The sequence below is a fragment of the Cherax quadricarinatus genome, chromosome 76 (genome assembly GCF_038502225.1).
Source record: "Cherax quadricarinatus isolate ZL_2023a chromosome 76, ASM3850222v1, whole genome shotgun sequence".
Taxonomy (NCBI): Eukaryota; Metazoa; Arthropoda; class Malacostraca; order Decapoda; family Parastacidae; genus Cherax; species Cherax quadricarinatus.
Genome location: NC_091367.1, coordinates 730588 through 753787, shown reverse-complemented (window position 1 = coordinate 753787; position 23200 = coordinate 730588). Strand labels below are relative to the sequence as shown.

The window sequence follows — 23200 nt, the reverse complement described above, 5'->3', positions numbered from 1 at the left end:
CAACTGTTACAATATTGCAGTAGTCTGCATAACAGTAAATCTTCTATTTTTTTTTTGAATAAAAATTCAAAATAGAAAGCAAGAGTAATATCAGAGGGGCCTGGAGACATGATTGATGAACAAAGTAAATGTTATTTTAGAGCCAGGAATGTCTGCATTGTTCATTCTGGACCTTATTTTGAAATTGTCATATTTTTTAATTTTCGTGAAATTGGCCAAATTGCAAATTTCTGACCACGTTATTGGGTAGTTGAAATTGGTAAATGGGCAGTTTATTGTACTCAATCGATTGAAAAAACGGAGTTCTAAAGAAATAGCTATGAGTTTGGTCGACTGGAACAACAGAATTAGCCGAAAATAGGGCTCCAAGTGGGTGAAATCACCAATTTGTACATATCACCGAGGTCGCTAACTTTGCGAGAGCGTAATTCCGTCAGCTTTCCATCAAATTTCGTTTTTTTGGTGGCATTACAATTGGGAAAAGATTCTCTATCATTTCATAAGAAAAAAATAATTTTTTTTTTTAAATTTTGCAACACCAGGAGACACCTCAGGATTAGGGGTTGCAACAGTCAAGGGGTTAATCTGTCAAGTTATTACAGTATTATCGAAGTCCCTGAATTAATTATAACCAGATATCTGCAGAAATTAGTTGTGAATTCCCTAATTATTAATTTGAAATAATTAATACTGTCTGTGGGAAAGTAGTAAACAGTCTTGGTGACAGCATCCGCTTCTCTGTTCTTTGTTCCTATACTCCTTATCACCATTTTCTGTATCACTTCATATGTGCTTATTCAGGTACTACAAGGAACTTGCAATCCCATTCATTGATAACTGGGACCTATTCTTTGGCAAACGTGATATGTATGCAAGGGATGGGGTTCATCTCTCTGGGAATGGAGTGGTTGCATTAGCCAATTCAATTGAGAGGGTAACTAATGACTTGTCTAGGAATTTAAACTGATAGATTATAGAGGTATGGTTATTTGTGGGAAACAATCAGGCTGCAGCATTAAGGTTAAAAACAGCAGTTATTACCGGGATACCTCAGGGTTATGCTTAAAAGACAATATTCAAAATAAAGTTGCTAGTAATGGCAAATCAATTGATCAACAAACAGAGAGATAGAAGAGGGCAATGAGTGACTAGCTCCCTTAAGGTTTACTATACAAATAGTAGGAATCTAAGAAATAAGATAGATGAGCTAAGATTACTTGCAAGTGTAGGTAATATAGATATTATTGGTATAACAGAGACCTGGTTCAACCTGAAAAATAGAGAAATGCCTTCTGAAGGCAACATACAGGGTTATAAACTATTCCACACTGATAGTCAACAGGAAGGGTGGTGGTGTGGCAATGTATGTCAGAGAAAATTTAAATTGTTGTCTTAGACATGATATAAGATTAGAAACATCAAACACAGAATCTGTTTGGCTACAGTTTCTCAAGGGACATGACAAATTAATTTTGGGAGGGCAGTAAGCTGTTATGGGACGAAATTCATAAGGCATCTAGATGTGATAATGGGAGATTTTAACTTTAGACAAATTGATTGGAACAATACGACAGGAAATCTTGAGTCTAGTGACTTTCTTGATACGGTTCAGGATTGCTTTTTAGAACAGGTTGTGACAGAACCAGCTATAGGAAACAGTCTGCTTGACTTGGTTCTTGCCAACAAAGATTCACTAATTAATAATCTTGAGATTAATGATGAGCTTGGGGAAAGTGATCACAAATCACTTAGTTTCAATATATCATGGAATTACCCAGATAACTGCAATCAAATCTCTGTCCCAGATTTTCGCTTGGCCGACTTCATGGGACTGAAAAATTACCTGGGTGGGCTAAATTGGGATGTCCTGACTATGGGTCAGGTAGGTGGTCTTGGTTGCCAATATGACGTTTTTCAGAGCATAGTTCTAGTTGCCCAGACAACTTTTGTTCCGAGTAGAGAAATTAGATTAACAAAAATTATCCCAAATGGATGAACAATAGATTAAAACATCTCGCTGGTCAAAAGAGAGGCATATATAGGAGTATCAAAAGAGGGGATAGGCAGTTAAAAAATCAATATATTCCATTAAAGAGAGAAATAAAAAAAGGAATAAGAAAAGCAAAAAGGGATTATGAGGCTTAGGTCGCACGGGATTCAAAGACAAACCCAAAAGGGTTCTTTCAGGTATACAGAAGCAAGATTAGGGACAAGATTGGCCCACTTAAGAGTAACTCTGGTCAGATCACTGACAGTGATAAGGATATGTGTGAAATTCTCAGTACCTACTTCCTCTCAGTTTTCACCCAGGAAAATACAGTGGACCCCTGGTTAACGATATTTTTTCACTCCAGAAGTATGTTCAGGTGCCAGTACTGACCGAATTTTTTCCCTTAAGGAATATTGTGAAGTAGATTAGTCCATTTCAGACCCCCAAACATACACGTACAAACGCACTTACATAAATACACTTACATAATTGGTCACATTTGGAGGTGATCGTTATGCGGGGGTCCACTGTACTAGTGATATTCCTGAAATAATAGATTACGTAGAACAGGATGATGATAAACTATGTACGATTGCGGTAACTAGTGACATGGTCCTCAGACAAATAGAGAAACTAAAACCTAACAGATCCCCAGGTCCTGATGAACTGTTTGCAAGGGTGTTAAAGGAATGTAAAGAGGAACTTAGCATACCTTTGCTAATCTTTTTAACATATCACTACAAACTGGTATAGTGCCTGATAATTGGAAAATGGCAAATGTAATACCTATTTACAAGGCAGGTGACAGGTCCTTGGCTTCGAACTATAGACCAATAAGCCTTACCTCCATAGTGGGAAAATTTATGGAATCAATAACTGCCGAAGCAATTCGTAGCCATCTTGACAGGCACAGATTAATGAATCTCAACACGGTTTTACAAAGGGGCGTTCCTGTCTTACATATTTACTAACTTTTTTCACTAAGGTGTTTGAGGAGGTAGATCATGGTAATGAATATGATAGTGTATATGGACTTCAGTAAGGCTTTCGATAGAGTTCCACACCAGAGGCTATTGAGGAAACTTAAGGCACATGGAATAGGAGGAGAAATTTTTTCCTGGGTAGAGGCATGGCTGACAAATAGGCAGCAGAGAGTTTGCATAAATGGGGAGAATCAGAATGGGGGCACATCACAAGTGGTGTTCCTCAGGGGTCAGTGTTGGGCCCGTTGTTCACAATTTACATAAACGACATAGATGAGGGAATAAATAGCGACATAAGCAAATTTGCTGATGACACCAAAATAGGCCGTCCAATTCATTCTAATGAGGACACTAGAGCACTCCAGGATGATTTGAATAGACTGATGCAATGGTCAGAGAAGTGGCAAATGCAGTTTAATACTGACAAATGCAAAGTTCTAAATGTTGGACAGTTAAATAACCATACCACATATAAACTAAATAATGTAGATCTTAATACTACTGATTGCAAAAAGGATTTAGGAGTTCTGGTTAGCAGTAATCTAAAACCAAGATAACAGTGCATTAGTGTTCGCAGTAAAGCTAACAGAATTCTTGGCTTCATATCTAGAAGTATAAATGATAGAAGTCCTCAGGTTGTTCTCCAACTCTATATATCCTTGGTTAGGCCTCATTTAGACTATGCTGCTCAGTTCTGGTCACCGTATTACAGAATGGATATAAATGCTCTGGAAAATGTACAGAGGAGGATGACAAAGATGATCCCATGTATCAGAAATCTTCCCTATGAGGATAGACTGAGGGCCCTGAATCTGCACTCTCTCGAAAGGCGTAGAATTAGGGGGGATATGATCGAGGTGTATAAATGGAAAACAGGAATAAATAAAGGGGATATAAATAGCGTGCTGAAAATTTCCAGCCAAGACAGGACTCGCAGCAATGGTTTCAAGTTGGAAAAATTCAGATTCAGGAAGGATATAGGAAAGCACTGGTTTGGTAATAGAGTTGTGGATAAGTGAAACAAACTCCCGAGTACAGTTATTCAGGCTAAAACGTTGTGTAGTTTTAAAAATAGGTTAGATAAATATGTACATGAGTGGGTGTGGGTGGGTGTGAGTTGGACCTGACTAGCTTGTGCTGCTGGGTCTGGTGCAGTGCTCCATCCTTGAGTGGAGGTGACTAGACTGGGTGGGTCATTGGGCTAATCTGGGGGGGGGGGGGACATGGACCTGCTCCGCATGGGTCAGTAGGCCTGTTGCAGTGTTCTTTCTTTCTTATGTTCTTAAATGACACCACTCCTGAGTGCAGTATGGAAAAAAAATATGTAAATTAGCAGGTGAGTACCCTTCTGAAGCAACTAAACTCTTAATGTTGCTGATAGGTTACTGAAAGCAGTGAAGAGTTTTTACGAGGATAGTGAGGCTCAAGTTAGAGTATGTAGGAAAGAGGGAAATTATTTCCCAGTAAAAGTAGGCCTTAGACAAGGATGTGTGATGTCACTGTGGTTGTTTAATATATTTATAGATGGGGTTGTAAGAGAAGTAAATGCGAGGGTCTTGGCAAGAGGCGTGGAGTTAAAAGATAAAGAATCACACATAAAGTGGGAGTTGTCACAGTTGCTCTTTGCTGATGACACTGTGCTCTTGGGAGATTCTGAAGAGAAGTTGCAGAGATTGGTGGATGAATTTGGTAGGGTGTGCAAAAGAAGAAAATTGAAAGTGAATACAGGAAAGAGTAAGATTATGAGGATAACAAAAAGATTAGGTGATGAAAGATTGGATATCAGATTGGAGGGAGAGAGTATGGAGGAGGTGAATGTATTCAGATATTTGGGAGTGGACGTGTCAGCGGATGGGTCTATGAAAGATGAGGTGAATCAAAGAATTGATGAGGGGAAAAGGGTGAGTGGTGCACTTAGGAGTCTGTAGAGACAAAGAACTTTGTCCTTGGAGGCAAAGAGGGAAATGTATGAGAGTATAGTTTTACCAACGCTCTTATATGGGTGTGAAGCATGGGTGATGAATGTTGCAGCGAGGAGAAGGCTGGAGGCAGTGGAGATGTCATGTCTGAGGGCAATGTGTGGTGTGAATATAATGCAGAGAATTCGTAGTTTGGAAGTTAGGAGGAGGTGCGGGATTACCAAAACTGTTGTCCAGAGGGCTGAGGAAGGGTTGTTGAGGTGGTTCGGACATGTGGAGAGAATGGAGCGAAACAGAATGACTTCAAGAGTGTGTCAATCTGTAGTGGAAGCAAGGCGGGGTAGGGGTCGGCCTAGGAAAGGTTGGAAGGAGGGGGTAAAGGAGGTTTTGTGTGCGAGGGGCTTGGACTTCCAGCAGGCATGCGTGAGCGTGTTTGATAGGAGTGAATGGAGACAAATGGTTTTAATACTTGACGTGCTGTTGGAGTGTGAGCAAAGTAACATTTATGAAGGGGTTCAGGGAAACCGGCAGGCCGGACTCGAGTCCTGGAGATGGGAAGTACAGTGCCTGCACTCTGAAGGAGGGGTGTTAACATTGCAGTTTAAAAACTGTAGTGTAAAGCACCCTTCTGGCAAGACAGTGATGGAGTGAATGATGGTGAAAGTTTTTCTTTTTCAGGCCACCCTGCCTTGGTGGGAATCGGCCAGTGTGATAATATAATATAAATATAATGGAATTAGCAGATTCAGTTGAAGCTGCAAAGGCAGTAGGATGTCACTTGGTCCAAGTTTTCTGTGGGCCACCCCTATCTTCTGACTTCTTTCAGTTGAAATCCCTCCAGGAATCTGTTCTGGACTTCACTGCTTCCTTAGATTAACCATGTAGTGTTCTCTTTACTGCTCTTGAACTTGCATTAACCCTTTGAGAGTCAGTGCCATAGTTCTATGGTTTTGAACTCCTGGTCAGTGCCATAGAACTCTGCCATGAGCTCAGCTCATTGAGATAAGCTGTGAGCAGTAAATTTGGCCCTAGATTTGAGAGACTGGGTCTGTGTGGTAAGTGTGCACCATATAAAAAAAAATGCTGCAGCACGCAGTGCATAATAAGAAAAAACTGCAACCATGTTTTTTTGTAATGCAGCGAATTTGTGGTGTAGTTTCATGTGGTTTTTATGGTTGTATTCACAGTTAAAACAAAAAATAATGAAAGACTTTTGGTGTGATAGGTGAAAATGGTGGTTTACCGTGAAGAAGGAACGCAAAAGGAAGAGGACCTCTATGATACTATCACCGTCCAGCTCACCAAGAAGTCTGGGAAGGGCCTGGGCCTTTCAATAGTTGGACGCAAGAATGGACCTGGTGTTTTTATATCTGATGTGGTAAGTATACCTTCTTAAACAATTTAAGATTTTGCATTTGAAAATTTATTCCACATTTTAAAAATATTGATCATTTGTCTTTAAAAGACAACTTTAAAATGTTTAATGTTATCTAGGTGTGTATCCCCCTCAAGGGACTCTTGTTCCAAGGAGTTTAACCCTTTCTACCCTTCTTTGAACTGAACCCAATTGCCTTTCATTACCCAGGGGCTATATGACCCCTGTGGGTTTAGCATTTCCCTATAATAATTAATATCGTAATTATAATGTAGGTCAACCTACCTGAAGGGTGTTCCAGGGGTCACTGCCCCTGCAGTCTAGATTGACTGGTAAATAATTTAATTATGATATAAATCAAGATACATTCATACATGAAGAGTATAGTTTTACCAACGCTCTTATATGGGTGTGAAGCGTGGGTGATGAATGTTGCAGCGAGGAGAAGGCTGGAGGCAGTGGAGATGTCATGTCTGAGGGCAATGTGTGGTGTGAATATAATGCAGAGAATTCGTAGTTTGGAAGTTAGGAGGAGGTGCGGGATTACCAAAACTGTTGTCCAGAGGGCTGAGGAAGGGTTGTTGAGGTGGTTCGGACATGTAGAGAGAATGGAGCGAAACAGAATGACTTCAAGAGTGTATCAGTCTGTAGTGGAAGGAAGGCGGGGTAGGGGTCGGCCTAGGAAGGGTTGGAGGGAGGGGGTAAAGGAGGTTTTGTGTGCGAGGGGCTTGGACTTCCAGCAGGCATGCGTGAGCGTGTTTGATAGGAGTGAATGGAGACAAATGGTTTTTAATACTTGACGTGCTGTTGGAGTGTGAGCAAAGTAACATTTATGAAGGGATTCAGGGAAACCGGCAGGCCGGACTTGAGTCCTGGAGATGGGAAGTACAGTGCCTGCACTCTGAAGGAGGGGTGTTAATGTTGCAGTTTAAAAACTGTAGTGTAAAGCACCCTTCTGGCAAGACAGTGATGGAGTGAATGATGGTGAAAGTTTTTCTTTTTCGGGCCACCCTGCCTTGGTGGGAATCGGCCGGTGTGATAATAAAAAAATAAATAAAAATAAATCAAGATTCCTAGGTAGTAAGTTGGTAGACAGCAGCCACCTAGGGAGGTACTACTGGCCTGCCAAGTGAGTGTACACCGGAAGCCTGTAATTGTTTTACATGATGGTAGGATTGCTGGTGTCTTTTTTCTGTGTCAAAAACATGCAAGATTTCAGGTATGTCTTGTTACTTCTACTTACATTTAGGTCACACTACACATGCATGTACAAGCATGTTCTTATTTTTGTTTATTTCCACGGGGAAGTGGAACAGAATTCTTCCTCCAATGCGTGTTGTAACAGGCGATTAAAATGCCAGGAGCAAGGGGCTAGTAACCCCTTCTCCTGTATATATTCCTAAATGTACAAGGAGAAACTTTTGTTTTTACTTTTGGGCCACTCTGCCTCGGTGGGATACAGCCGGTGCATTGAAAGAAAGAAGATAAATTAAATTTTTTTAATTTATCTCCAAACCAAAACAGTTTTGTAATAAATGTAGGTTAGCTTACTATTTTTAATAATAGAAGGATTTGACTAAACTACACATAGCAAGTTAGAGTAACCCATTAGTCATGCCTTAACACTAAGAAAATGCAAAACAGAGTTGTGAACTCAGAATTTTCTTGTTTTTGTGGGTTACATAACTAATTCATAATAAAAAATCTTGGGTAGACATTTCAACTCTGGAGAGCTTTAATTAGACAGATCTTTTTCAGAGTTTGCACATTTTTTAGGTAAATGTCATATCTCCAGAAATATCTTTTGTAGACTGGTCACTGTGGTATCAAAATTTGTTGACTGGGTTCAGAAACTCAAATATAGCCTTATTTTACTGAATATATAGCTTAGTTATTTCATATACAGCCTCTCCTCACTTAACGATGGAGTTCTGTTCCTGAGATCACGTCGTTAAATGAATTAAATGAGTTCCCTATGAAGGGGTTCAGGGAAACCGGCAGGCCGGACTTGAGTCCTGGAGATGGGAAGTACAGTGCCTGCACTTTGAAGGAGGGGTGTTAATGTTGCAGTTTAAAAACTGTAGTGTAAAGCACCCTTCTGGCAAGACAGTGATGGAGTGAATGATGGTGAAAGTTTTTCTTTTTCGGGCCACCCTGCCTTGGTGGGAATCGGCCAGTGTGATAATAAAATAAAAATGGTAGCGAGTTTGCCAACCGTCTTCGATATTGTTTTAATGTCAACTTTGCACCATTTATAACATTTCTGGTATATTTTTAAATGTTCATACAGTAGTGTACTGTATATTGAAATAACAGAATAGAAGAAATCAGCTCTAATATACATTATTTAGGTATGAATACTGGTCGGAGAGCCCGTCGTAAGTCTGAGGCATCAGTAAACGATTATGACACTAAGTGAGGAGAGGCTGTACTATATATTATGGCTATGAAAATTGCATGTACCATTCATTAAATCAATATTAGCAATTATAACTCCAGTATATGATAAGCACATATACTCAAAGTTAGCACCTTGTACATTTCATTGTGAAACCAAAGTGATTTTTTGCTTGCTTCTTAAACATATACCAGATTTTTGCATATTTCTTTTATTCTTTCAAAATAGAGTACAAAACCCCTGAATTTTTGAATGGATTACATTTTTGTTTGTATAATTGCGGACTTGGCGTGGTTTCCAGTTCCGATATTTTGTTAGCTTGATTATCATTAAGAACTTTTAGATATGTGTAGTTACTTTTCAGTGTTCATATTTCATCTTTTTGCCTTTCAATGGTAGCCAGAAGTTCACTTAGTCAAATCAGTTGGAGGGGATTTTTTTTTTTTATCTGCCCTGCATCAGTGTTGAATGCCCAGCTTCTGCACACTTGGTAGGGCTTGGATTTTTGTTTTAATCCAATTCCTCTGCCTCCAGCCATATTGCTTGTATGCTGACCATTATAAGTGTATTTTGAAGGCTTGAAATGGAGTGCTGTGGTATCATGCATCTGGCAGTGAAACACTGGTAGCTGTTCTAATTATGGAGGGATGTGGTGCTAATTTCTTTTGGTCTTTGGAGGGTGTTTGAAGTGATTTTCAATAGGTTTTTAGACGATTCCTTCTATATACCCTGCTGGTGAAATTGGAGAGTTTCTTTATATGTGGCAATTTGTTTTGGTTGGAAAATTGGAGAGCTTTTATAAGCATGACACCCCCTGGTAGCTCCCCTTCTATAAATTCTTCAATGAATAGCAAATTGAACAGTTAATAATAAATTTGCAAGGATTATACTGAATTTATTACACTTTTGACAGTAATGTGTTTCAAAAATTTAACTGTAGCCTGAATCACAGTCATAAGAATTTTTTTTTTTTTTAACACATTGGGGTCATTTTCCGCTGAGGCAGTGACCCAGAGAGAAAGAAAAACCCTAAAAGAAATAAAAATACTTTAAACATCATTCATTACTTTCACCATCACTCATTCATAATCACTGTCTTTGCAGAGGTGCTCAGATACGACAGTTTAGAAGTCCCTCCAAACTGCCAATATTCCAAATCCCCTCCTTATATATAACATATTAACAGGTTCCAGGTGGTGTGGCAGAAAGTGATGGTCGGCTAATGCAAGGCGATCAGATTTTGGAGGTAAATGATAAGGATCTTCGCCAGGCTACACAAGAGCAAGCGGCAGCCATTTTAAAGTGTGCACCAGGTTCAGTTTCCATGAAGTTAGGGCGACTTAAGGCTGGCAAGAAAGCTAATTCTAATAACAATGCGTAAGTGGTGATACCTACTATTATGACCATAATGTTGAATAATTTCAACTGCATTGGGAAATTATTTATTTACATTTGCTGGTTTGTCAATAATTTTATGTTTTTTTTATCCACATACATGCACAGGAAATAGAGGTTTGTACTTTAATATGAAAATGTTATGAACTGGTACTATAAATAAATGCATGAATATGATTCAAAATATCTTCTGAGCTTTATGTAAAATATTTATTACTATATTTTTCAGGAACAGCACTTGGCCAGTAACAATAAGTGACAGTTCCCCAGATAGCTCCAGCAGTCCACCTACAGAGCCACTTGTTTCCATTCCTTGCACACATCTCCCTTTCCTCCACCAGCCACATCACCTCCCAACAAGACAGCCACCACATTCACCACTTGAGACTCAGGAACCATTGGGAATAAGGACAATCTTGCTAGAAAGGCGAGAAGATGGTCTTGGTTTTTCCATCGTCGGAGGCTTTGGATCCAATTTGGGAGATCTCCCCATATACGTGAAAAGTGTGTTTGAACGAGGTGCCGCAGCTCGTGAGGGATCCCTAAGACGTGGGGATCAGATTCTGGAAGTGAACAGACAATCTCTTGCTGGCCTGACCCATGCCGATGCAGTGGCTATTTTAAAAGAAGCTCGTGGTTCAGTTGCACTTACTATTTTGCCGTCTAAGTGAAAAATGTTCATTTTTTTATTTTGAAATTTTGGTGTATTTAAATTGTTACAAATGAATGGCTCTGTAGAGTGATAAACTTTTAACAGTCCTTGCTTATAAGTCTTTGTTATTAATGACTTGAAGGCTTATTTGCAATGTCATGTTAATAGTAATGCTAATTGTGGTCAGTTACTAATGCTTTCATTGAACACATACGATGGGACTCAAAAAGTTGTTGTATTGCTGATAGCAGTACCAACTAAATTGTTCGCCTGTAAGTGTAGGACAGTACTACACCAATGTGTGGCCTTTAGAGATTGTGGTAGTTTTCTATTGAATTTGTTTTCATGTATGAGTATTTTGATTTAAATTGTTTTTTCTGACCACCTTTATCCCCCTTTAGTAAGTGCAGCAGGCCTTCCTAAGAAAACTAGCGTTTTCTTGTGTATTGTAGAATATGCGAAAGGTACATAGGCCATTGAAGAGGTTTTATGAATTTTGGTGATCCAAGCATTTTCTGGACAGGAAGTTGCTGTTGCAAGTAGGTAATACATGTATCTTTCATTGTTAGGTATATCATTCGTTGGGTTTAGTAACAGGTAACTGAGCATCCTCTCTGCTTAGGTTAACTGAACGTAAGAGACCACATACTTGATTATGAAGAATATTTGTAATATTGATCTTGAAAATCAGGAAATGCTTGGAGCAGCCAGTGTGTGACATTGAATATTCATTAATAGAATTGCAGTTTTTTTTTTTTAGGATGGGTTATAATGGGGACAGGTGAATTAAATTCTGAAGATTATACACGAACAGCAAATAATGGAAATGTGATTTTTGGGCCTCTTAACAGGTCATTTGTGATTTATATAAAAAACATACATTTAATAATCTAAGAAAAAAAAAAACACTTGAACAAGGAAAAACAATTGGCAATATAAATACAAAATGTCAAAATGGTGTATACAATTTGGAGGAGCTGTAAAATTTTCATTTCTAATCTCTGAAAAGAAATGTATTTTGATTACATATGTAAAATTTCTTTGACAGACTGTCAGTTTTACTGCAGTGTATGTGTTTATATATATACTGTTATATACAGACATACACATTGCAGTTTTAAATAAATGTAATAGTATGCATACAGTTAGTTGGCTAGATACTTTGCAAAGTCTATACAGCATATCAGATTTATATTGGTATTATGTGCAGGCTTTTAAGCCATTTGTTTTCTATAGGACACTTCATAGTCTACCTTCATGTTGTTGACTGCTTGATTACAGAAAACCTGGTTAATCCAAACTTTAGTAGTTAATGCAACTATTTTTTTTAAATCATATAATGTTTTAACAGCAATTGGTCAGTTGGGATAAACCAGGTTTTGTTACATCTGTTATCTATTGTTATGAATTTACTTCTTGATTCTGAACAATAATTTCTTAGGGTTGTATTATTATAGAATTTAGAAGAGCAATTTAAAGCAGCATCAGATTATGCTGATGGTTACCTTAGGTTAAGCATAATTAGGGCATTATTTTGTAACTCATCCTTTGGAAGTAGAGTTCAGTACTGTGCAATATGGGACTTAAGCCTTATTTATTAATAGTCCCAAAGGGTACTGCCGCAGTTCTGAAAGACTTGATATTGCCAACAGGTATGTTGACTGCATACTGCCATAGTCTACCGACTTTGATTAGTTTTGCATTCTTGCCCAGACAGAGGCCTTTGATCTGGCTCGGAACAGATTAGAGGCTGCCATTGCAATGTCATGATTAATTGTTGGAGAGAATGCATGAAAGTGTGACTGCCACATGCACTGGAGGATTGTTGCTGCCATGGTAAAGTGTCAGCAGGTTATCACTCAACATTGGATTATAAGCTCATATTGACATCTTTTTATCATCTATGCAATAAGGCAGTAATATGAAATAAACTTTTCTCATTACTGTTTCTTTTATTTGTTCCAATGTATAATAAACAAAGTCATTACCACTTTCAGAAATTTCTATGATTGTTCCCATTCTCTAATGATAGTCTGGGAAATTTCCAGAAACGGGAGAGAAATTCCCATAGACGACTATCATTAGAGAATGGGAACAATCATAGAAAATGGGAAATTTCCAGAAACGGGAGAGAAATTCCCATAGACTTTATCATTAGAGAATGGGAACAATCATAGAAAATGGGAAATTTCCAGAAACGGGAGAGAAATTCCCATAGACTTTATCATTAGAGAATGGGAACAATCATAGAAAATGGGAAATTTCCAGAAACGGGAGAGAAATTCCCATAGACTTTATCATTAGAGAATGGGAACAATCATAGAAAATGGGAAATTTCCAGAAACGGGAGAGAAATTCCCATAGACTTTATCATTAGAGAATGGGAACAATCATAGAAAATGGGAAATTTCCAGAAACGGGAGAGAAATTCCCATAGACTTTATCATTAGAGAATGGGAACAATCATAGAAAATGGGAAATTTCCAGAAACGGGAGAGAAATTCCCATAGACTTTATCATTAGAGAATGGGAACAATCATAGAAAATGGGAAATTTCCAGAAACGGGAGAGAAATTCCCATAGACTTTATCATTAGAGAATGGGAACAATCATAGAAAATGGGAAATTTCCAGAAACGGGAGAGAAATTCCCATAGACTTTATCATTAGAGAATGGGAACAATCATAGAAAATGGGAAATTTCCAGAAACGGGAGAGAAATTCCCATAGACTTTATCATTAGAGAATGGGAACAATCATAAAAATGGGATTTATTATTATAATCAAGGGGGAAGCGCTAAACCCGGAGGATTATACAGCGCCTGGGGGGGGATGTGGAAGGCATTCAGGCTTAATTCGGGGAACTGGAGCTCAGATCCAATTCCCTAAATCAAGAGCCCCTCACCAACATCAAGGAACCTTCCTTGAGGGGATAGAAAATGGGAAATTTCCAGAAACGGGAGAGAAATTCCCATAGACTTTATCATTAGAGAATGGGAACAATCATAGAAAATGGGAAATTTCCAGAAACGGGAGAGAAATTCCCATAGACTTTATCATTAGAGAATGGGAACAATCATAGAAAATGGGAAATTTCCAGAAACGGGAGAGAAATTCCCATAGACTTTATCATTAGAGAATGGGAACAATCATAGAAAATGGGAAATTTCCAGAAACGGGAGAGAAATTCCCATAGACTTTATCATTAGAGAATGGGAACAATCATAGAAAATGGGAAATTTCCAGAAACGGGAGAGAAATTCCCATAGACTTTATCATTAGAGAATGGGAACAATCATAGAAAATGGGAAATTTCCAGAAACGGGAGAGAAATTCCCATAGACTTTATCATTAGAGAATGGGAACAATCATAGAAAATGGGAAATTTCCAGAAACGGGAGAGAAATTCCCATAGACTTTATCATTAGAGAATGGGAACAATCATAGAAAATGGGAAATTTCCAGAAACGGGAGAGAAATTCCCATAGACTTTATCATTAGAGAATGGGAACAATCATAGAAAATGGGAAATTTCCAGAAACGGGAGAGAAATTCCCATAGACTTTATCATTAGAGAATGGGAACAATCATAGAAAATGGGAAATTTCCAGAAACGGGAGAGAAATTCCCATAGACTTTATCATTAGAGAATGGGAACAATCATAGAAAATGGGAAATTTCCAGAAACGGGAGAGAAATTCCCATAGACTTTATCATTAGAGAATGGGAACAATCATAGAAAATGGGAAATTTCCAGAAACGGGAGAGAAATTCCCATAGACTTTATCATTAGAGAATGGGAACAATCATAGAAAATGGGAAATTTCCAGAAACGGGAGAGAAATTCCCATAGACTTTATCATTAGAGAATGGGAACAATCATAGAAAATGGGAAATTTCCAGAAACGGGAGAGAAATTCCCATAGACTTTATCATTAGAGAATGGGAACAATCATAGAAAATGGGAAATTTCCAGAAACGGGAGAGAAATTCCCATAGACTTTATCATTAGAGAATGGGAACAATCATAGAAAATGGGAAATTTCCAGAAACGGGAGAGAAATTCCCATAGACTTTATCATTAGAGAATGGGAACAATCATAGAAAATGGGAAATTTCCAGAAACGGGAGAGAAATTCCCATAGACTTTATCATTAGAGAATGGGAACAATCATAGAAAATGGGAAATTTCCAGAAACGGGAGAGAAATTCCCATAGACTTTATCATTAGAGAATGGGAACAATCATAGAAAATGGGAAATTTCCAGAAACGGGAGAGAAATTCCCATAGACTTTATCATTAGAGAATGGGAACAATCATAGAAAATGGGAAATTTCCAGAAACGGGAGAGAAATTCCCATAGACTTTATCATTAGAGAATGGGAACAATCATAGAAAATGGGAAATTTCCAGAAACGGGAGAGAAATTCCCATAGACTTTATCATTAGAGAATGGGAACAATCATAGAAAATGGGAAATTTCCAGAAACGGGAGAGAAATTCCCATAGACTTTATCATTAGAGAATGGGAACAATCATAGAAAATGGGAAATTTCCAGAAACGGGAGAGAAATTCCCATAGACTTTATCATTAGAGAATGGGAACAATCATAGAAAATGGGAAATTTCCAGAAACGGGAGAGAAATTCCCATAGACTTTATCATTAGAGAATGGGAACAATCATAGAAAATGGGAAATTTCCAGAAACGGGAGAGAAATTCCCATAGACTTTATCATTAGAGAATGGGAACAATCATAGAAAATGGGAAATTTCCAGAAACGGGAGAGAAATTCCCATAGACTTTATCATTAGAGAATGGGAACAATCATAGAAAATGGGAAATTTCCAGAAACGGGAGAGAAATTCCCATAGACTTTATCATTAGAGAATGGGAACAATCATAGAAAATGGGAAATTTCCAGAAACGGGAGAGAAATTCCCATAGACTTTATCATTAGAGAATGGGAACAATCATAGAAAATGGGAAATTTCCAGAAACGGGAGAGAAATTCCCATAGACTTTATCATTAGAGAATGGGAACAATCATAGAAAATGGGAAATTTCCAGAAACGGGAGAGAAATTCCCATAGACTTTATCATTAGAGAATGGGAACAATCATAGAAAATGGGAAATTTCCAGAAACGGGAGAGAAATTCCCATAGACTTTATCATTAGAGAATGGGAACAATCATAGAAAATGGGAAATTTCCAGAAACGGGAGAGAAATTCCCATAGACTTTATCATTAGAGAATGGGAACAATCATAGAAAATGGGAAATTTCCAGAAACGGGAGAGAAATTCCCATAGACTTTATCATTAGAGAATGGGAACAATCATAGAAAATGGGAAATTTCCAGAAACGGGAGAGAAATTCCCATAGACTTTATCATTAGAGAATGGGAACAATCATAGAAAATGGGAAATTTCCAGAAACGGGAGAGAAATTCCCATAGACTTTATCATTAGAGAATGGGAACAATCATAGAAAATGGGAAATTTCCAGAAACGGGAGAGAAATTCCCATAGACTTTATCATTAGAGAATGGGAACAATCATAGAAAATGGGAAATTTCCAGAAACGGGAGAGAAATTCCCATAGACTTTATCATTAGAGAATGGGAACAATCATAGAAAATGGGAAATTTCCAGAAACGGGAGAGAAATTCCCATAGACTTTATCATTAGAGAATGGGAACAATCATAGAAAATGGGAAATTTCCAGAAACGGGAGAGAAATTCCCATAGACTTTATCATTAGAGAATGGGAACAATCATAGAAAATGGGAAATTTCCAGAAACGGGAGAGAAATTCCCATAGACTTTATCATTAGAGAATGGGAACAATCATAGAAAATGGGAAATTTCCAGAAACGGGAGAGAAATTCCCATAGACTTTATCATTAGAGAATGGGAACAATCATAGAAAATGGGAAATTTCCAGAAACGGGAGAGAAATTCCCATAGACTTTATCATTAGAGAATGGGAACAATCATAGAAAATGGGAAATTTCCAGAAACGGGAGAGAAATTCCCATAGACTTTATCATTAGAGAATGGGAACAATCATAGAAAATGGGAAATTTCCAGAAACGGGAGAGAAATTCCCATAGACTTTATCATTAGAGAATGGGAACAATCATAGAAAATGGGAAATTTCCAGAAACGGGAGAGAAATTCCCATAGACTTTATCATTAGAGAATGGGAACAATCATAGAAAATGGGAAATTTCCAGAAACGGGAGAGAAATTCCCATAGACTTTATCATTAGAGAATGGGAACAATCATAGAAAATGGGAAATTTCCAGAAACGGGAGAGAAATTCCCATAGACTTTATCATTAGAGAATGGGAACAATCATAGAAAATGGGAAATTTCCAGAAACGGGAGAGAAATTCCCATAGACTTTATCATTAGAGAATGGGAACAATCATAGAAAATGGGAAATTTCCAGAAACGGGAGAGAAATTCCCATAGACTTTATCATTAGAGAATGGGAACAATCATAGAAAATGGGAAATTTCCAGAAACGGGAGAGAAATTCCCATAGACTTTATCATTAGAGAATGGGAACAATCATAGAAAATGGGAAATTTCCAGAAACGGGAGAGAAATTCCCATAGACTTTATCATTAGAGAATGGGAACAATCATAGAAAATGGGAAATTTCCAGAAACGGGAGAGAAATTCCCATAGACTTTATCATTAGAGAATGGGAACAATCATAGAAAATGGGAAATTTCCAGAAACGGGAGAGAAATTCCCATAGACTTTATCATTAGAGAATGGGAACAATCATAGAAAATGGGAAATTTCCAGAAACGGGAGAGAAATTCCCATAGACTTTATCATTAGAGAATGGGAACAATCATAGAAAATGGGAAATTTCCAGAAACGGGAGAGAAATTCCCATAGACTTTATCATTAGAGAATGGGAACAATCATAGAAAATGGGAAATTTCCAGAAACGGGAGAGAAATTCCCATAGACTTTATCATTAGAGAATGGGAACAATCATAGAAAATGGGAAATTTCCAGAAACGGGAGAGAAATTCCCATAGACTTTATCATTAGAGAATGGGAACAATCATAGAAAATGGGAAATTTCCAGAAACGGGAGAGAAATTCCCATAGACTTTATCATTAGAGAATGGGAACAATCATAGAAAATGGGAAATTTCCAGAAACGGGAGAGAAATTCCCATAGACTTTATCATTAGAGAATGGGAACAATCATAGAAAATGGGAAATTTCCAGAAACGGGAGAGAAATTCCCATAGACTTTATCATTAGAGAATGGGAACAATCATAGAAAATGGGAAATTTCCAGAAACGGGAGAGAAATTCCCATAGACTTTATCATTAGAGAATGGGAACAATCATAGAAAATGGGAAATTTCCAGAAACGGGAGAGAAATTCCCATAGACTTTATCATTAGAGAATGGGAACAATCATAGAAAATGGGAAATTTCCAGAAACGGGAGAGAAATTCCCATAGACTTTATCATTAGAGAATGGGAACAATCATAGAAAATGGGAAATTTCCAGAAACGGGAGAGAAATTCCCATAGACTTTATCATTAGAGAATGGGAACAATCATAGAAAATGGGAAATTTCCAGAAACGGGAGAGAAATTCCCATAGACTTTATCATTAGAGAATGGGAACAATCATAGAAAATGGGAAATTTCCAGAAACGGGAGAGAAATTCCCATAGACTTTATCATTAGAGAATGGGAACAATCATAGAAAATGGGAAATTTCCAGAAACGGGAGAGAAATTCCCATAGACTTTATCATTAGAGAATGGGAACAATCATAGAAAATGGGAAATTTCCAGAAACGGGAGAGAAATTCCCATAGACTTTATCATTAGAGAATGGGAACAATCATAGAAAATGGGAAATTTCCAGAAACGGGAGAGAAATTCCCATAGACTTTATCATTAGAGAATGGGAACAATCATAGAAAATGGGAAATTTCCAGAAACGGGAGAGAAATTCCCATAGACTTTATCATTAGAGAATGGGAACAATCATAGAAAATGGGAAATTTCCAGAAACGGGAGAGAAATTCCCATAGACTTTATCATTAGAGAATGGGAACAATCATAGAAAATGGGAAATTTCCAGAAACGGGAGAGAAATTCCCATAGACTTTATCATTAGAGAATGGGAACAATCATAGAAAATGGGAAATTTCCAGAAACGGGAGAGAAATTCCCATAGACTTTATCATTAGAGAATGGGAACAATCATAGAAAATGGGAAATTTCCAGAAACGGGAGAGAAATTCCCATAGACTTTATCATTAGAGAATGGGAACAATCATAGAAAATGGGAAATTTCCAGAAACGGGAGAGAAATTCCCATAGACTTTATCATTAGAGAATGGGAACAATCATAGAAAATGGGAAATTTCCAGAAACGGGAGAGAAATTCCCATAGACTTTATCATTAGAGAATGGGAACAATCATAGAAAATGGGAAATTTCCAGAAACGGGAGAGAAATTCCCATAGACTTTATCATTAGAGAATGGGAACAATCATAGAAAATGGGAAATTTCCAGAAACGGGAGAGAAATTCCCATAGACTTTATCATTAGAGAATGGGAACAATCATAGAAAATGGGAAATTTCCAGAAACGGGAGAGAAATTCCCATAGACTTTATCATTAGAGAATGGGAACAATCATAGAAAATGGGAAATTTCCAGAAACGGGAGAGAAATTCCCATAGACTTTATCATTAGAGAATGGGAACAATCATAGAAAATGGGAAATTTCCAGAAACGGGAGAGAAATTCCCATAGACTTTATCATTAGAGAATGGGAACAATCATAGAAAATGGGAAATTTCCAGAAACGGGAGAGAAATTCCCATAGACTTTATCATTAGAGAATGGGAACATAGAAAATGGGAAATTTCCAGAAACGGGAGAGAAATTCCCATAGACTTTATCATTAGAGAATGGGAACATAGAAAATGGGAAATTTCCAGAAACGGGAGAGAAATTCCCATAGACTTTATCATTAGAGAATGGGAACATAGAAAATGGGAAATTTCCAGAAACGGGAGAGAAATTCCCATAGACTTTATCATTAGAGAATGGGAACATAGAAAATGGGAAATTTCCAGAAACGGGAGAGAAATTCCCATAGACTTTATCATTAGAGAATGGGAACATAGAAAATGGGAAATTTCCAGAAACGGGAGAGAAATTCCCATAGACTTTATCATTAGAGAATGGGAACATAGAAAATGGGAAATTTCCAGAAACGGGAGAGAAATTCCCATAGACTTTATCATTAGAGAATGGGAACAATCATAGAAAATGGGAAATTTCCAGAAACGGGAGAGAAATTCCCATAGACTTTATCATTAGAGAATGGGAACAACATAGAAAATGGGAAATTTCCAGAAACGGGAGAGAAATTCCCATAGACTTTATCATTAGAGAATGGGAACATAGAAAATGGGAAATTTCCAGAAACGGGAGAGAAATTCCCATAGACTTTATCATTAGAGAATGGGAACATAGAAAAGAACATAGAAAATGGGAAATTTCCAGAAACGGGAGAGAAATTCCCATAGACTTTATCATTAGAGAATGGGAACATAGAAAAAAATTTCCAGAAACGGGAGAGAATCCAGAAATTTCCGGGAGAGAAATTCCCATAGACTTTATCATTAGAGAATGGGAACATAGAAAATGGGAAATTTCCAGAAACGGGAGAGAAATTCCCATAGACTTTATCATTAGAGAATGGGAACAATCATAGAAAATGGGATTTATTCTTATAATCAAGGGGGAAGCGCTAAACCCGGAGGATTATACAGCGCCTGGGGGGGGATGTGGAAGGCATTCAGGCTTAATTCGGGGAACTGGAGCTCAGATCCAATTCCCTAAATCAAGAGCCCCTCACCAACATCAAGGAACCTTCCTTGAGGGGATAGAAAATGGGAAATTTCCAGAAACGGGAGAGAAATTCCCATAGACTTTATCATTAGAGAATGGGAACAATCATAGAAAATGGGAAATTTCCAGAAACGGGAGAGAAATTCCCATAGACTTTATCATTAGAGAATGGGAACAATCATAGAAAATGGGAAATTTCCAGAAACGGGAGAGAAATTCCCATAGACTTTATCATTAGAGAATGGGAACAATCATAGAAAATGGGAAATTTCCAGAAACGGGAGAGAAATTCCCATAGACTTTATCATTAGAGAATGGGAACAATCATAGAAAATGGGAAATTTCCAGAAACGGGAGAGAAATTCCCATAGACTTTATCATTAGAGAATGGGAACAATCATAGAAAATGGGAAATTTCCAGAAACGGGAGAGAAATTCCCATAGACTTTATCATTAGAGAATGGGAACAATCATAGAAAATGGGAAATTTCCAGAAACGGGAGAGAAATTCCCATAGACTTTATCATTAGAGAATGGGAACAATCATAGAAAATGGGAAATTTCCAGAAACGGGAGAGAAATTCCCATAGACTTTATCATTAGAGAATGGGAACAATCATAGAAAATGGGAAATTTCCAGAAACGGGAGAGAAATTCCCATAGACTTTATCATTAGAGAATGGGAACAATCATAGAAAATGGGAAATTTCCAGAAACGGGAGAGAAATTCCCATAGACTTTATCATTAGAGAATGGGAACAATCATAGAAAATGGGAAATTTCCAGAAACGGGAGAGAAATTCCCATAGACTTCATCAATAGAGAATGGGAACATAGAAAAATATGGGAATTTCTCTCCCATTTCCGGAAATTTCCCATTTTCTATGATTGTTCCCATTCTCTGATAGTCTATGGGAATTTCTCTCCCGCTTCCAGAAATTTCCCATTTTCTATGATTGTTCCCATTCTCTAATGATAAAGTCTATGGGAATTTCCCGTTTCTGGAAATTTCCCATTTTCTATGATTGTTCCCATTCTCTATTGATAAAGTCCATGGGAATTTCTCCCATTTTCGATAATATAATTATCAAAAAGAAGCGCTAAACCACAAGGGCTATACAGCACTGCAGGGTAGGAAGCGAAGTTACCAGGTGGCAAAAGGGAGATGATTAGTAGGTTACAGAGAACAGCGGGGAATGGATAGTGCAGGGGTAGAGGGTAACGAGATTGAGGTAGAAAGGGCTGAGGGGAGTGCAAAAGCTATCAAGAGTTTGTGGAGTCAGTTGTCAAGAAGTCGATGAGTCAGGACTAAAGGAGGGTCCATCAGCAAGAAGGGAAGGGAAGGGAAGGGAAGGCAAAGAGAGAGTAGTATTATAATAAAAAAAAAGAAGCGCTAAGCCACAAGGGCTATAAAGCGCTGCAGGGTAGGGAAGGAAGCGAGGGTATTGGGTGGCAGAAAGGGGAAGGGATGATCAGTAGGTTACAGAAAACAGCGGGGCAAATAGTGCAGGGGTAGAGGGTAGCAAGAGACTGAGGTACAAAAGGCTGAAGGTATCATCAGAGTTTGTGAAGTCAGTTGTCAAAAAGTCAATGAGAGAGTTCGGATGAAAGGTAGGTCCATCTGCGAGAAGGGAAGGTAATTATTATTACAATCAAGGGGGAAGCGCTAAACCCAGAGGATTATACAGCGCCTGGGGAGTATGTGGAAGGCATTCAGGCTTAATTCGGGGAACTGGAGCATAGATCCAATTCCCTAAATCAAGAGCCCCTCACCAACATCAAGGAACCTTCCTTGAGGGGAAAAGGGAAGGTAAAGAGAGAGCAGCGGAGCGAAGACGACGACGGAGGTAAATTCTGCATGCTCATTGATAAAGTGGACAGTAACAGAATGTGGCTGACTGATAATGGAAACTGACAATTCTCACAGAGAGGAGCAGGGTGCCTCCCCACGAGATATCCACGAGCAAGACGAGTATGGCCAATGCGAAGACGGGAGTAGTCTCCCAACCTCGACACTGGTGACAAGAAGACGGCCAGTAACCTATACTCGGTTTAATAGATTGAAGTTTGTTACTGAGTAGAGTAGACCAACGTTGTTGCCAATGGGTGTGAAGGTATCTATTGCAGCAAAATAGTCCGTAAATGGAACACCTCTATGTGAAACTGGTAGGTCATGTACTGCTGACCGCGCAGCATTGTCTGCCTGTTCACTGCCCTGTATGTCAACATGACCAGGGACCCAACAAAAAACTATCTTTGTTTGGTAGAAATGTGGCGTAGCCAAAGTTGGATACGGAGGACTAAGGGGTGAGGTGTATCAAATTTCTGTATAGCCTGTAAAGCACTAAGGGAGTCTGAGACACGATGACACAGGCATAGATGCAATACGGATAAGTGCTGCAAGAATGGCATACAATTCAGCAGTAAAAATATTAGCCGAAGATAGTAAATGCCCTCATACGACGCTGTCCGGAAGCACTGCTGCGAATCCTACGCAGTCAGAAGACTTAGAGCCATCTGTGTACACTGCAATGGCATGAGAATGAGAGTGGAAGTGGTCAAGAA

At 38.2% G+C, this 23200-nt stretch overlaps 1 protein-coding gene across 8 annotated transcripts in view; it reads left to right on the top strand.

Annotated features, from left to right (window-relative positions):
* Window positions 1–12655, top strand: part of inaD (inactivation no afterpotential D) — a 368665-nt gene extending 356010 nt beyond the window's left edge. For all 8 annotated transcript variants that reach the window (XM_070101124.1, XM_070101126.1, XM_070101122.1 and 5 more), the window contains 3 exons: window positions 6118–6270; window positions 9852–10042; window positions 10290–12655. In XM_070101124.1, the coding sequence (XP_069957225.1) occupies window positions 6118–6270; window positions 9852–10042; window positions 10290–10731 (786 nt within the window). In that variant the 3' untranslated portion in view covers window positions 10732–12655. The remainder of the gene's footprint in view (window positions 1–6117; window positions 6271–9851; window positions 10043–10289) is intronic.
* The last annotated feature ends 10545 nt before the right edge of the window (window positions 12656–23200 follow it).